Source organism: Schistocerca nitens, chromosome 4 (assembly GCF_023898315.1).
Source record: "Schistocerca nitens isolate TAMUIC-IGC-003100 chromosome 4, iqSchNite1.1, whole genome shotgun sequence".
Taxonomy (NCBI): Eukaryota; Metazoa; Arthropoda; class Insecta; order Orthoptera; family Acrididae; genus Schistocerca; species Schistocerca nitens.
The window spans coordinates 872,255,074-872,272,254 of record NC_064617.1 but is presented as its reverse complement, the minus strand read 5'-3'; the positions used below and the strand labels follow the sequence as shown (position 1 = coordinate 872,272,254).

General features: G+C 39.3%; 1 protein-coding gene across 2 annotated transcripts in view; it reads left to right on the top strand.

Annotated features, from left to right (window-relative positions):
- Positions 1 to 17,181, top strand: part of LOC126253360 (COP9 signalosome complex subunit 1-like) — a 92,210-nt gene that overhangs the window by 30,650 nt on the left and 44,379 nt on the right. For both annotated transcript variants that reach the window (XM_049954634.1, XM_049954633.1), the window contains exons 6-7: positions 5,480 to 5,557; positions 15,931 to 16,166. In XM_049954634.1, coding sequence (XP_049810591.1) covers positions 5,480 to 5,557; positions 15,931 to 16,166 — 314 coding nt within the window. The remainder of the gene's footprint in view (positions 1 to 5,479; positions 5,558 to 15,930; positions 16,167 to 17,181) is intronic.

Sequence of the window (17,181 nt, the reverse complement as noted above, 5' to 3'; positions counted from 1 at the left end):
TTCGCGGTCGCCTCCCTCTTTTTATTCGTTCCTTTTTAATGGATCGACAGTTCAGGGTACGTGTGGGTTCTGTCCTGTCAGACACCTTTCGCCAGGAGAATGGGGTGCCACAGGGCTCAGTTTTGAGCGTCGCTCTCTTCGCCATAGCGATCAATCCAATAATGGATTGCCTCCCAGCTGATGTATCAGGCTCCCTTTTCGTGGACAATTTTACCATCTATTGCAGCGCGCAGCGTACGTGTTTCCTGGAGCGCTGTCTTCAGCGTTCTCTTGACCGTCTTTACTCCTGGAGTGTCGCCAATGGCTTCCGTTTTTCTGCCGAGAAGACAGTCTGTATTAACTTCTGGCGCTACAAAGAGTTTCTCCCACCGTCCTTACGACTCGGTCCCGTTGCTCTCCCATTCGTGGAGACAACAAAATTTTTAGGTCGTACATTTGACAGGAAACTTAGTTGGTCTCCACATGTGTCTTATTTGGCTGCCCGTTGTACCCGTTCTCTCAATGTCCTCCGTGTTCTCAGTGGTATGTCGTGGGGAGCGGATCGAACCGTCCTACTTCGCCTATATCGGTCGATCGTCCGCTCCAAGCTGGATTATGGGAGCTTCGTATACTCCTCTGCACAGCCATCCATCTTACGCCGCCTCAACTCCATACAACATCGGGGTTTACGACTTGCGATCGGAGCGTTTTATACTAGTCCCGTCGAGAGTCTTCATGCTGACGCTGGTGAGTTGCCACTCACCTACCGGCGCATATACTGCTTTGTCGGTATGCCTGTCGGCTACTGGCAATGCCCGACCACCAGTCTTATCGTTCCTTTTTTGATGACTCTCTCGACAGTCAATACGGGTTGTATGTCTCCGCCCTGCTACCCCCTGGAGTTCGCTTTCGTCGCCTCCTTCAACACCTTAATTTTTCACTCCCTGCCACCTTTCGAGTGGGCGAGAGCCACACGCCACCTTGGCTCCAGGCTCAGGTTCGCGTCCACCTTGACCTCTGCTCGCTCCCGAAGGAGGTTACCCCCGGTTCAGTCTACCACTCCCGTTTTTTCGAACTTCGTTCGAAGTTCATTAATATGACCTTCATTTATACAGATGGCTCTAAGACCAATGACGGGGTCGGGTGTTCTTTTATTGTCGGGGCACAAAGTTTCCAATATCGGCTCCATGGCCATTGTTCGGTCTTCACAGCTGAGCTCTTTGCCCTCTACCAGGCTGTCCTTTACATCTGCCGCCACCGACATTCTGCATATGTCATCTGCTCCGATTCCCTTAGCGCTATCCAGAGCCTCGGTGATCCGTACCCGGTTCACCCTTTCGTGCACCGGATCCAACGCTCTCTTCAGCAGCTGGTGGACGTCGGTTCTCCGGTTAGCTTTATGTGGGTTCCTGGCCATGTCGGTATCCCTGGGAACGAAGCTGCAGATGCCGCGGCCAAGGCTGCGGTCCTCCAGCCTCGGACAGCTTCTTGTTGTGTCCCTTCATCAGATTGTAGCAGGGTAATTTGTCGGCGCATTGTATCGCTGTGGCATGCCGATTGGGCTGCACTTCCAGACAACAAGCTTCGGGCCTTGAAAGCTCTTCCCGTGGCTTGGACGTCGTCCTCACGCCCTTCTCGGCGGGAGGAGGTAGTTTTGGCCCGGTTGCGAATTGGCCACTGCCGGTTCAGCCATCGCCATCTGCTGACGGCAGTGCCGGCGCCGTTCTGCCCATGTGGGCAATTGCTGACGGTCCGCCACATTTTAACGTCGTGTCCGGATTTTAACACCCTTCGTCTCGATCTTGGCCTGCCATGTACTGTAGAAGCCATTTTAGCGGATGACCCACGAGCAGCTGCTCGCGTTCTTCATTTTATCAATTTGACAACCCTCTCAAAGGACATTTGATTATGCTGTTTTCTTTTTTAATCCTATGCCTGTCAGTATGTCTTTCATCGTGTTTTCCGTTTCGTTGCTGTTTTAAACTTTGTGACTCGCGGTGCATTCCTAAAGTAGTCTAGGCGCTAATGACCGTTGACGTTGTGCGCCCTAAAACCACAAAAAAAAAAAAAAAAAAAAAAACCTTCAATAATCAGTTATCACAAATTTTATTCTTATTTTACTGGTCAGAGAAATAATAACTATCCACTGCACCATTTTTCCCTCCAACCCACCGAACTCGGACAGGGTGGCATGGTGCAGTGGTTAGCACAATGGACTCCCATTTTCAAGGACGATGGTTCAATTCTGCATCCAGCCACCCAGATTTGGATTTTCAGAGATTTCCGCAAATCACCCCAGGCAGGTGCTAGGATAATTCTTTTGAAAGGGTATAAGCGATTTCCTTCTGCATCTCTGAAACAATCCAAGCCTGTACTCAATCACTAATTACATCTATCTCAACAGGACAGTAACCCCTAAGCTTCCTTCCACCCAACTTGGATGAGACCACTTACTTGGCTGAGAGGTGTCTTCACTGTGTCTTTTAAACTTCTGTAGGCCTGAAAGTCAACTACTCAGAATGTTCTCGAAGCTCTTGGAGGCCATCCATGTGGCTGCTTTCCAGTCACAACCTGACCACATGCCCATCCCTCCTCCAAGTGAGCATCTCCTACATCACACACTGCATTCTGTTGCTCTGCTGAAAATGAATACAAAATTGGCTTCCCTTGTGCCCCCTGTAACCTTTCGTGTGGAAGCATTAGATTGTTTACTCTTCACAGTAGCGTGGAATGCGAAAAGACTGGGTTGCTGCATTTCAGATGTGTCTGCATATATATCTGGATATTAACTTACTGAGAAATATGCAAATAGAAAACTCATAGTGAGAGTAACAGCATACATTTTACCAGTAAGCATGTGTGTTTTACTGTGTGTTAGTTATTAGAAGAATTCTGAACACAATTTTTTACTTACATGTTTTACACGGTATTAGACACTCCAGAAACAAGTGAAAGTAGATGGTTTCAGTGATGGTGGCTGCTGCAGAATTTAGTGACTAGAGATGCGTTATTTAGAAGTTGACTTCGTGTGTAATAAAATAACCTTGATATATCAACGAATGTCTTCTCAAGTGTAGTTTGCCTGAAAAGGTTACTCTTCCTGCTAAAGGACGTGCTAATAGACTGTGTGAACTCTATCTCCCCTCAGCAGAAAGGGGGAACTTGATGATCAAAATACTACAGAATGAACACAACACAACTCACCTTCAGCATGGAATGGCAGTAATCTGGTTTGAGACTCATCTTGTTCATTTCAGTAGTGCAAAAGTTCATTGTGTTGGGACTGAAACTTTGAGTATTGACCAATTTTACTCAAAAATTGACACAACACCACTGTTTTGTAGTTTTTTGTGATTGTCACACATTTACTAACTTTAAATTGACCTGCTGGATAGTCTAGACCTTCAGTGACAGTTTGTGACAATAACTGCTCTAAACTTCATTCTACAAAAACACCCAGGGTCAGTTTTCTGCATAAGTTACTATAAATATTTTGTGCAGAACAAGAACAAGAATAGAAAACATAACCACAATGTGAAGACTGATAAATGCAATTTATATTTGCAACAACCAAAGAAGTCTGTGAAGACACTTCACACATGCATGGTAACGAGAGAGATGATGTGGACAGGCAAATTATTCTGATGGCGGACAAGCTTTTATATTTCTCATTCCTTAATTTAATCTGAAAACACACAAACTTGCATCAAATTATTTACCCACTACTTTCTATGCGCAAACATTTCTACATAACAGTTAGTAAATTATAGAAGATTACAGAACTATTTTTTTCTGTCTACACTGGGAATCAACTATTTTGAGTACAGTTGCCACATGAAATTATGATGTTATGCAAATTCTTAGTGACTTAATTGATTAATGAAGGGTTCATTTGGTTTAGAAAAATAGTGGCAATGAAAGTATGGTGTCCAACTTGGGAATTACACAGGTAAAACAGAACAAAAAGCAACAGCAATTTTGATTGTACCTATACTTCTATACTAATTATCTTTTAAGTTAATTAAATAGGATTTTCAAATCTCATCCAGTCCAGTCCCCAACAATTAGTCTTTCCTTCTCATTCATTCTGGTAAGTCTCCACTGACCCACAGTTCTTGCGACTTTTCTTACACCTTTTGGCAGTAATTCTTGGCGTGTGTTCTGTATTGCATGGTGCGCTTTCTTAATGGTCTTGCAGTAACAATGTGCATTGATTGTTTGGCCTTGTGGTAAGAAATCAATCGGCAAAATGCCTTTTTCTATCCCAAAAAACAGTGCACATGACTTTTGAGGTGTCAAGATTTGCTTAGGCTTAACCTTCGTTGGGGGTGAAGTGTGCCGCCATTCCATTGATTGCTGTTTCGTTTCAAGGGTGTCATACGATACCCAAGTTTTATCCCCCGTGAATATCGGAGAAAGAAAACCACCGCCTTTTTCGTTGTAGTGTGCCAAAAACTGAAGTGCACTGCCCATCCATTGTTTTTGTGTTGTTATATCAGAATTTTGGGTACCTAACATGAGCAAAGTTTTCGAAATTTCAGTTTTTCAGTAAGTTTAATTAATTAGTGATCATGAGATTTGTGGAACTTCCATAGCAAGGGCACTATGTGTGAACTTGTGGTTGTGCTTAATCTTCTCTTAAATTGTGTGAACCAGTTCATCAGTAACCACAGATGGGCGTCCATTTCGTTCTTCATAGTGCACTTGATCACATCCTTCATTGAACAGTCTAACCCATCTTCTAACCATTGAATCACTCGTAGCATTTTGTCCGTAAACCATGCAGATTTGCCGATGTATTTCCTTTGGTTTAACTTTCTTTGCATTTAGAAAACGAATCACAGACCTGATTTCACATGCGGCGCATTTTCAATTACGGCTGACATTATAAAGAAGCACTACAAAGCACATGTCGGCAGCAGCAATCTGAAAATGGCATACATGACTTCTCCATGAGTAAGAGTAAGTGCCGCGCATGCTCGGAACTGCGATTGTGGCACTGCCGTGAATAGAAATAGAAATGGAACTTACTTTGTGAACAACTCTCGTATTTCTAATAAGGATTGACCACTTGAGAAAAGTTTATATTAATTATCTGATTCAGGTTTCATTAAGGAAACTTATTTTGAATTGATGTACTGTTACATGTCATTCCGATAGTGTCCATAATAAGAATTCGGTCCTTCCATGATTTGGAGCTGAAAAAGGCTAGAATATCTTGTTGGTGACATTGCCTTAGCTAGTCAGCGTGGTAGCATTGGACCAAAATTCATATTCGAAATAAATAAAAAATGTATAAATGCAAGTTGAGAGAGTGGAACTTGTGTTTCTCATTATTTCTTATTGCATAAACAGAACCCTATTGAATAACATGTTAAGAAGTTAAGTTTTAAAATATGCAGTCAGACCATCATTATGCTTACCATGCTTTCTTAATCACCTAGTTAACTGTTGTCAAGTTTCTCAGGTATGTTGTTATAGTAAGCTCTTGATCCAACAGGTGAGTGTCTATCTGCAGAACTGGTCCCACGTTCTGAGCTATGTTAGCAAGGCTGAAGCAACGCCTGACTTTACAGAGGTAAGCTTCTGCAGTGATATAATTTTTTTATACATTAGATATACTTAGGAATTTTGTGAAATCACTGCAAAACAAGTTGTTAAAACTGTGGCTTCCCACACACTACTGTTATGATTTTCCTCAATATCTTGCTCGGTTTGCATTTTATGGATCAAACCAATGCAACAGTGTTCTTTAATTGCTTTCACCACTTTTGCATTGCATTACATCATATTCTAATGTAGCAGTTTCACAAGTTATTGTTCCTATGTTATCAGTATGCTTTCTCTGTATTTTTCATGCTTTCTAGTTATAACTTCAAAAAAATTTTGTTAACATAGTTTAAGTAATTGTATTGCACTGTTTCTATTTTTGCACATTGCATTGGTTACCGTTAAACATACAGTTACAAATAACAATAACTACACCCAATAATCGTTCAAATTACCATACAAATTACAACAATTAAAAATAAAAGAATGATGTGTTACCAAAAGCTACGTAGCTGTATTAAGGTGCTTTATTCACAAATACTGGTTTCACATCATTATAGACACTTTGTCAGGTTTATCTGTTAAAAATACAAATCACTGTATGAAATTCTTGAAATAGAAATACATAACCATAGTGTTCACATAAAACAAGAAACAATGATGAGTACTCACAGAAGTTACATTCAGCTGGCTTATTCAGCAGGCACGCTTTGCACATTTTTACAAGTATCTTTTGGGTGTACTCAATTTTATTATGGCAACCCATCATTGTGGTTTGACTTTTAACTTGGATAACTTCCCAAAAGCTGGGACACTGTAGTTTTCAATCTACATTATGGAAATATGACCATTGTGAGCACTCATCATTGCTTCTTGTTGAATGTAAACATTATGGTTCTGTATTTCTACTGTTTCAAAAATTTCACACAGTGATTTGTATTTTTGACAGATAAACCCGAAGATGCATCTATACTGATGTGAAACCGGTAGTTGCGAGAAAGCACCTTCATACAGCCATGCAGCTTTTTGAAACACTTAGTCATTCTTGACTTTTGAATTTTTGTAATTTTTATGATAATTTGAACATCTATTGAGAGTTGAGTGGCATTATTGTTATTCATAATGTGTCTGAGCTGTTTTTGCCCTCCCCAGAAAGTTATGTTAAGAATTTTTTATTGATAGAATTACTGTCTTTTCTTCGTTTCTGTGGTCAGTTAAATATTACTGTTACTTTTGTTCCCTAAGTAGCCACTTCAAATAGCACTACTGTTTTATTGTAATTATGAAAGTAAAAATTTTCTTGTTTATGTACAAAGTAATGTTCACTTAAAATTGTCTTTGTTCCACATTTCAGCTTTCTGGTGTTTGGTTGTAATTTCATTATCATAATGATCATTATAGTCATTCAGAAGCATTATTTCCTCCGTTAGTTCTACACAAATCTCCGTAATAGTTGCAGGAGCAGCTAACATCCATATGAAGAGGCCATCACTCTTTCTTTAGAAATGAGTCTTACGAAGTGGCATTTACCTCAGTTGAGGACCTTCTCAGGACTTCACATTTCTCTCTCTCTCTCTCTCTCTCTCTTAACTATTTCTGCTAAAATCACTCTAGCTTATGTTCCAACATTCTACAGAAATTAGATTGCTTTGATGCCTGATGCAGTTCCTTATACTTCAGTGTGCCGCCCCCCCCCCCCCCCCCCCCGCCCACACACACACACACACACACACACACACACACACACACATTTTTATTATTATTTTTTTTTTCTCCAAGTCTACTAAAAATCTAGTATCAATTTTACGTGTCTTATTGTGTTCATTGATGATAGCATTATCTAGTCTGTTGACATCAGTTGTCTTATCAGTAAATTCTGGACACTCGGCTCTCTGAGACTGCAGGTGTGTGTGTGTGTGTGTGTGTGTGTGTGTGTGTGTGTGTCTGCTGCTGCTGACAAAGGTCTTAATGGCCAAAAGCTTTAATTGTGTGAATGTTTTTATTGTGCCTATCGCGACTCAGCGTCTCTGCTATATGGTGAGTAGCAACTTTCCTTCTCTGGTATTGTTAAATTCTGGACACTTCTAATACAGCAAAAGTTTAGATTCCAAGACAGCAACAGGGTTGTATTTATTATATTGTTGTGTGTTGCTTCCCAGTAATCCATACTTAGTGACCAGTTGCTGGTGCAACTGGGTGCTGACTAGTCATACCTGCCCAGTTATACAGTTTTTGAAAATATTAGTTGCCCCTAAATTATATTTTGAATTGAGTCATTAGCTTGCTTACTTTTTCTGCATCTGTCCGTAACTTGTCAGGATGCATTTCCCATAGTTCTGCATCTTTATTACTCTATCCTCAGTTTCCATCACGTTGGCAACACAAAATATCATCCTAGAGGCACTACATTTCAGTTGACAAAAGGTTCTTCCAGAATAATTCCTTTTCTTATTGAGTTATTTTCTTTTGCTTGAATGCTGTATAAAAAATGACTTGCCTCCTCCCTGTGCTTCCCCCACTTCAGGTGGTACAGGCAGAGTGATTTAAATTGGATGAAAAAGATAAACAGAAAGCTGTATAAAGGAATGAAGGAAACAACCTAAAATTCTTGAAATCGTCTCTCATTGACAGAAGTGAAAATTTCCGAAAAGAATGTACCACGTGTCTTTTCTGAGAGTCTTTACACACATTTCCCTGCTATTTTGGCAGATCTGCATCTACACCAGCACTTTGCAGACTATACTGAGGTGCATGGCAGAGGGTACTTTCTGTTGTGCAAGTTATTAGGGCTTCTTCCTGTTCCATTTGTGTCTGGAGCAAGGGAAGAATGATCGCTTAAAAACTTTTGTACACTCTGTAGTTAGTCGAAGCTTGTATTTGCGATTTCTGCTGGAGTGATACATTGGATGTTGTACTATATTTGTAAATCCTTCACTTAAATTGTTCCAGAAACTTGGGAAGTATGCTTTCAAGACAGTTACTGCTTATCCAAAAGCATCTGCCATTTCAGTTTTTCAGCACCTCTGTGGTGCTCTCCCATGAGTCAAACCAACCTGTGATCATGTGTGCTGCTGTTATTTGTGTACGTCCAGCATCCCTACTGGTTATATTTGGTGTGGATTGTATACACTGTAAGCATCAGTCCGTCAGTTTTATAGGCTGCGTTTTCCTAATATCCTACCAATGAACTGAAGTCTGCCAGCAGCTTTACCTACAACTGAGCCTTTGTGAGCATTCCATGTCCTATCCCTGCAAACAGTTACACCAGGAATTTTTATGGGGTGCCTGATTCCAGCTGTTATTCATTGTTATTGTACTCATAGGATATTATTATTATTATTATTATTATTATTATTATTATTATTATTCTTTCCTTTCTCAGACCTTAGGTCTGGTTCGAAATGAAAGTGAACTACTGACGGCCTTGGGAGAGCCAGTCCTGACAAAACTCTACCATCTGGTGAGCAAGATGTATGAAACAGGCGAAATACCCTCAGACTTCATGAAGAATATAATAATTCCAATCCCAAAGAAAGCAGGTGTTGACGGATGTGAAAATTACCGAACTATCAGTTTAATAAGTCACAGCTGCAAAATACTAACACGAATTCTTTGCAGACGAATGGAAAAACTAATAGAAGCCAACCTCGGGGAAGGTCAGTTTGGATTCCGTAGAAACACTGGAACACGTGAGGCAATACTGACCTTACGACTTATCTTAGAAGAAAGATTAAGGAAAAGCAAACCTACGTTTCTAGCATTTGTAGACTTAGAGAAAGCTTTTGACAATGTTGACTGGAATACTCTCTTTCGAATTCTAAAGGTGGCAGGGGTAAAATACAGGGAGCGAAAGGCTATTTACAATTTGTACAGAAACCAGATGGCAGTTAAGAGTCGAGGGACATGAAAGGGAAGCAGTGGTTGGGAAGGGAGTAAGACAGGGTTGTAGCCTCTCCCCGATGTTATTCAATCTGTATATTGAGCAAGAAGTAAAGGAAACAAAAGAAACATTCGGAGTAGGTATTAAAATCCATGGAGAAGAAATAAAAACTTTGAGGTTCGCCGATGACATTGTAATTCTGTCAGAGACAGCAAAGGACTTGGAAGAGCAGTTGAATGGAATGGACAGTTTCTTGAAAGGAGGATATAAGATGAACATCAACAAAAGCAAAATGAGGATAATGGAATGTAGTCGAATTAAGTTGGGTAATGCTGAGGGAATTAGATTAGGAAATGAGACAAAGTAGTAAAGGAGTTTTGCTATTTGGGGAGCAAAATAACTGATGATGGTCGAAGTAGAGAGGATATAAAATGTAGACTGGCAATTGCAAGGAAAGCGTTCCTGAAGAAGAGAAATTTGTTAACATCGAGTATAGATTTAAGTGTCAGGAAGTCATTTCTGAAAGTATTTGTATGGAGTGTAGCCATGTATGGAAGTGAAACATGGACGATAAATAGTTTCGACAAGAAGAGAGTAGAAGCTTTCGAAATGTGGTGCTACAGAAGAATGCTGAAGATTAGATGGGTAGATCACATAACTAATGAGGAAGTACTGAATAGGATTGGGGAGAAGAGAAGTTTGTGGCACAACTTGACCAGAAGACGGGACCGGTTGGTAGGACATGTTCTGAGGCATCAGGGGATCACCAATTTAGTATTGGAGGGCAGTGTGGAGGGTAAAAATCGTAGAGGGAGACCAAGAGATGAATACACTAAGCAGATTCAGAAGGATGTAGGTTGCAGTAGGTACTGGGAGATGAAGAAGCTTGCACAGGATAGAATAGCATGGAGAGATGCATCAAACCAGTCTCAGGACTGAAGACGACACAACAACAACAACAACAACATTCTTTCTTTCCTTTCTCAGACCTTAGGTCTGGTTCGAAATGAAAGTGACGCAGACCTTGATCAAGCGTGACTTCCTTTTAACTGTATGGTATATGTTACATTGCGTTTAGGAACTTTCGGGTAATTGAACATGTATCAATAATTACGGATTTCTGTAGTTTTATATATATGTTTGGATATAGCTGTATTGCGTTGATGTACTGGTGGATATTGTGTGGTATGACTCCTGTAGTTGATAGTATAATTGGTATAATGTCAACTTTATCCTGATGCCACATGTCCTTGACTTCCTCAGCCAGTTGGATGTATTTTTCAATTTTTTCTCCTGTTTTCTTTTGTATATTTGTTGTATTGGGTATGGATATTTCGATTAGTTGTGTTAATTTCTTCTTTTTATTGGTGAGTATGATGTCAGGTTTGTTATGTGGCGTTATTTTATCTGTTATAATGGTTCTGTTCCAGTATAATTTGTATTCATCATTCTCCAGTACATTTTGTGGTGCATACTTGTATGTGGGAACATGTTGTTTTATAAGTTTATGTTGTAAGGCAAGATGTTTATGTATTATTTTTGCTACATTGTCATGTCTTCTGGGGTATTCTGTATTTGCTAGTATTGTACATCCGCTTGTGATGTGATCTACTGTTTCTATTTGTTGTTTGCAAAGTCTGCATTTATCTGTTGTGGTATTGGGATCTTTAATAATATGCTTGCTGTAATACCTGGTGTTTATTGTTTGATCCTGTATTGCAATCGTGAATCCTTCCGTCTCACTGTATATACTGCCTTTTCTTAGCCATGTGTTGGATGCGTCTTGATCGATGTGTGGCTGTGTTAGATGATACGGGTGCTTGCCATGTAGTGTTTTCTTTTTCCAATTTACTTTCTTCGTATCTGTTGATGTTATGTGATCTAAAGGGTTGTAGAAGTGGTTATGAAATTGCAGTGGTGTAGCAGATGTATTTATATGAGTGATCGCTTTGTGTATTTTGCTGATTTCTGCTCGTTCTATAAAGAATTTTCTTAAATTGTCTACCTGTCCATAATGTAGGTTTTTTATGTCGATAAATCCCCTTCCTCCTTCCTTTCTGCTTAATGTGAATCTTTCTGTTGCTGAATGTATGTGATGTATTCTATATTTGTGGCATTGTGATCGTGTAAGTGTACTGAGTGCTTCTAGGTCTGTGTTACTCCATTTCACTACTCCAAATGAGTAGGACAATATTGGTATAGCGTAAGTATTTATAGCTTTTGTCTTGTTTCTTGCTGTCAATTCTGTTTCCAGTAATTTTGTTAGTCTTTGTCTATATTTTTCTTTTAGTTCTTCTTTAATATTTGTATTATCTATTCCTATTTTTTGTCTGTATCCTAGATATTTATAGGCATCTGTTTTTTCCATCGCTTCTATGCAGTCGCTGTGGTTATCCAATATGTAATCTTCTTGTTTAGTGTGTTTTCCCTTGACTATGCTATTTTTCTTACATTTGTCTGTTCCAAAAGCCATATTTATATCATTGCTGAATACTTCTGTTATCTTTAGTAATTGGTTGAGTTGTTGATTTGTTGCTGCGAGTAGTTTTAGATCATCCATGTATAGCAAATATGTGATTTTGTGTGGGTATGTTCCAGTGACATTGTATCCATAATTTGTATTATTTAGCATGTTGGATAGTGGGTTCAGAGCAAGGCAGAACCAGAAAGGACTTAATGAATCTCCTTGGTATATTCCACACTTAATCTATATTGGCTGTGATGTGATATTATTTGAATTTGTTTGGATATTAAGTATGGTTTTACAATTTTTCATTACTATGTTTAGGAACAGTATCAATTTAGGATCTACTTTGTGTATTTCCAATATTTGTAGTAACCATGAGTGGGGTACACTATCAAAAGCTTTTTGGTAATCAATGTATGCGTAGTGTAGCGACCTTTGTTTAGTTTTAGCTTGATATGTCACCTCTGCATCTATTATCAGTTGCTCTTTACATCCTCGTGCTCCTTTGCAACAGCCTTTTTGTTCTTCATTTATAATTTTGTTGTGTGTTGCATGTGTCATTAATTTCTGTGTAATGACTGAAGTTAATATTTTGTATATTGTTGGTAGGCATGTTATGGGGCGATATTTAGCTGGGTTTGGTGTGTCTGCTTGATCTTTAGGTTTCAGATAAGTTATTCCATGTGTAAGTGTATCAGGGAATGTGTATGGGTCTGCAATGTAACTGTTAAATAATTTAGTTAGATGTGAATGTGTTGAGGTGAACTTCTTTAGCCAGAAATTTGCTATTTTATCTTTTCCAGGGGCTTTCCAATTGTGCGTAGAATTAATTGCTTGGGTGACTTCATGTTGCAAAATTATCACTTCAGGCATTTGTGGTATCATCTTGTATGTGTGTTTCTGCTTGTATCCACCGTGCATGCCTGTTATGTTGTACTGGGTTTGACCATATGTTGCTCCAGAAGTGTTCCATGTCTGTTATGTTTGGTGGATTGTCTATTTTAATGTGTGTGTTATCTATTGTCTGATAAAATTTCTTTTGGTTTGTGTTGAATGTCCGGTTTTGTTTCCTTCTATTTTCACTTTTTTGTATCTTCTAAGTTGTTTGGCCAATGCTTGTAATTTCTGCTTCTTTTCATCTAATTGCTCTATCGCTTCTTGTTGTGAGATTTTACCTAATGTTTTTCGTTTTTTTTTCTGACATTTCATTTCTTATAAATTGTGTTAGCTGTCCGATGTCTTTTCTCAGTTTTTCTATTCTGATCTGTAGCCTGTGTTGCCATGCTGGTTTTGTGGGTTTCTTCTGTGTGTTGGTTGGTTCTGATCTCTGCCTAGTGTGTATATTTAGTGTAGTGAGTGCTCCTATATAAACCAGTAGTTGTAACTATTCCATAGTTGTATATTCATTTATTTTGTTGTGTATGATTGTGTTGATAGTTTTTATTGTTGTTTCGACTTGTGGGTTACTTGGCAGTCTATGCAAGAATGGTCTAATGTCTGTATTTGTGTCTTTGTATTCTATATATGTCAGCTGAAATTTTTCTTCTATATCTAACATGTGTGTCACTTCGTGTTCTATTTGTGCTTGTTCTGGTGGCTGTCGCAAGATTTCGTTTTCCTCTGATTGTTTAATTGATGCGTGTTGTTCTTTGTTTGTTTGCTCTGGGATGTTTGAGTTCATTACTGTATTTTCTTCTTCTTCTGATTGCACATTATTTTGTTCCAGTATTTGTTGTACTTGTTTGATGTTTTCTAATTCTGACTGGGGTATCCTGTTATTTTTTATTATTACACGGATCTCATCAGCTAGTCGTTGTTCTGTTAAAAATTTTAATTCTGGGTATCTGGTAATAAATGTTGTGTATACTTGTGATCTGTATCCAGTTGTGTTGGTTCCTAGGTTTGTTGCTTGTTAATAACAGAACATGAGGTGTCGATTAACTTCATCTGACCATCTCATCCTCTGCCTTTGTTTTCCTTCTAGGGTGGTTGTAGGAAGCATATCCTGCAAAACACCTCTATTTGGATTTAAATCATTTTCCAGTTGGCTAGCAGTGTCGTTACCATTGTGGGCGGGCATAGGGTTCAAGCGTCGTCCCCGACCATGACGGCGCTTGTCCGAGGCTTCTTTAGTTCTGTCCTGAACCAACTCATCACACTAAAAGGGGGGTTAGCCCTATTAGTGGTTTGTTCTTTTCGTCGCCTTTTATGACTGGCAGAATATACTGGAGGCCTATTCTTTTTCCGGGCCTCCACGGGGATTATTATTATTATTATTATTATTATTATTATTATTATTATTTTAGTGAAGTGCAAAATTTTATTGAATATGTGCAGCTTCTTCCACATAGTAATTCATTACACGTAATTGCATCATCCATGAAATCAATATTTTCATGCATTTCATTATATAACAGATCATTAATGTACACTGATCAGCTGAAACATTATGACCACCTGATTAATAACTTGTGTCCATCTGTGGAACAAAATATATCACTGATTCTGCATCAGGGATCAGACAGTTTGTTGGTAGGTTTCTGGAGCTCATGCACAGGTCATGTAATTTAAGACATGGGCAACTGATCTGCATACGTGATGTGGTGCCCGGCAGCAACCCAGATGGGTTCCATAGGATTAAAATCGGGTGAATTTGATCACTGAGACACCAATGTGAGTTCACTATAATGCTCCTCAAACCATTGAAACACTGTTCTGGCTCAGGGACACATGCGATTATACTGCTGAAAGATGACATCTCCGTTGGGCAAGACAACAAACATGAAGGGATGCAGGTGGTTCACAGCTGTCAGTGTGTCTTCGATTATTACCACAGGTACCGTGCAGGTGCAGAATGTCTCCCATAGCATAATACTGCACCCACCAGCTAACTTCTGTGGCACACTGCACACGTCGAGCCCCCACTCACCTCGATGACGGCGTTTGTGGAGACGACCATCAGTATAGTGTAGCAAAAACGTGATTCACCTGTAGAGCTGACAAATTTCCATTGATTGATGATTGAAACCCGATAGTCTCGTGCCCACTGCAGTTGTAATTTATGATGTCATTGGGTCAATGTGTGAACATGTAGGGGTGGTCTGCTGCAGAACGGTGTTCAACAACATACAATGAATGGTGTGCTTTGAACACTTGTGCATGCACCAGCGTTATGCTCCTTTGGCAGAGGTGCCACAGATCAGTATCTATCCTACTTTATAGAGCAGACAAACCTCCAAACTCCACATTCTATGAAGAGTCGTGCATGTCCAACCATTTAACGCCTAGTGGTAGTTTCACTGTCCTTGTACCTGTTTCCGTAGATGCTCACGACAGTAGCACATGAATATACAACCAGCTTCACCATTTCCAAGATATTCGTTAACAAGCTCTGTGTAATAATAATATGCCCTTTGTCAAAGTCGCTTATGGCAATGGATTTCCACATTTCCAGCCCAGACTGTTTCTGTTCTCTGTGTACGCACTTCTGTTACCACGCCATATGGCCACAATGCCACCAGGCGGCATCAAATGTTGTGATGGACAGTTGTCATAATGTTTTGGCTTATCAGTGTACAACATGAACTGCAAGTGTTCAAACCCTTTCCATGGGCCACTGAAGTTACTTCTACATCTATTGAGGACTCATGATCCAAGATAATCCAGATAATCCCTATCAAAAATCTTCAGTGCAACCTAAATTTCACTTGATATGGATTGCATATATCATACTACTGATGATAAATGTAGGTGTGCTACTGAGTTAAATAGTGTTATATCATTTTTGTAACTTGTAGGAGGGGCTCACTCTAACAGATAGTGTTCATCGTGTGTTTCTCACATTGTTTCTATGCATTACTTGCCCTTTCCAGTGTGTCATTGTGTATCTTCGCTATTTTCTGACTTACAGCTTTTTCTGTTTTTGTACTATATGTAATGTGTAATTTATTATGTGATTGACAACATATTTTACCACATTTGTGGGAATGTAAATATATTGATAGTGTATCTTGAAGTGGAAGTGTTCACTGAACCCCTGATGTTGCTCATGTAGGTACACGGCAAAGATAGCAATCAGACGATTCTCACCAGGCTGAAGTGTGCCTCTGCTCTAGCGGAACTGGCTACCAAGAAATATAAGTCTGCAGCGAGACACTTCCTGCAAGCAAATTTTGATCACTGTGATTTCCCGGAACTGCTGTCGGCCAGCAATGTTGCAATGTATGGTGGTTTATGTGCCCTCGCTACCTTTGATCGCCATGAACTTCAGAAGAATGTTATATTCAGCAGGTTTGTAACAAAGGATTTTTAATACAAAAAAACTTCATTACTGTTGAAGCATGGGTACTATTTACACAATGTAACTTGGCAGTTCATGTGGGTGGTACTGGGAGCAATCCCTGCCTTCCACCAACATGTCTTTCACAGGACAGGCAGCATATATGTAAGGGGAAATGTGCGTTTCCATGAAAGTGTAGGTGACAGATATTGATTGTGTATTGAGTTTCTATAAGTGAAACAGAAATCTTGTTGCTACAAATTATAAAAATACTAGGATAGAAATTTCGTAGCAGAAATGAGTCAATATTGGCCAACTTATAGCAGTACAACTGCACTCAGCACCCGCCACAAAAATTGCTGAGCTATATTACATGAATGAATCCTGTTTAATATGTAATAACTACAGTGAACTGTATGAAGATAATCTCAATTGTCAACTTTTAAGGCAGTCGATCTGTGGCAAATGCACAATCAATATTTATAGATTTGTAAAAGTTCCAGCTCCCAGTCTGCCTTTCTTCCAGAGCCAAGAGGGAAAAGATACATTTAGAGACTTGCAAATGCAATCAGTTTTTGTGTTAACTGAACAGTGCTGAAAGTAGAAATTAGACGATGGGATAAAAAGAAATGTAGAATTGTTAAACCTAGTTATAATGGCATCAGGTGTGACAATATTTTGATATTTGTAAGGCGTTTCTGAGGGACGGAAGGGAAAAGGGCAAAAGAAATGACAGCAAGGAGACATTATTTATAGGAAATTATTTTTGGGTCTTGTATTGTTATTGTGCAAATAGGTTTTCAGTTAGAATGGATTTTTAACATCAACAACGAAAACTGTTAAAGGTTAAGTACACTGAGAATTGAGTATTAGAATTGAAATATCCTTCAAAGTGCCTCTGCTACATTCGTCATTATTTACTTTACACAACAGTTTTTATCTCGGGTACTAATAACTACTTCAGCTGTATGTAGTCCTTTATTATTGGATCACTACAGTTGGTGTGTGCACTAAATGCCACATCTT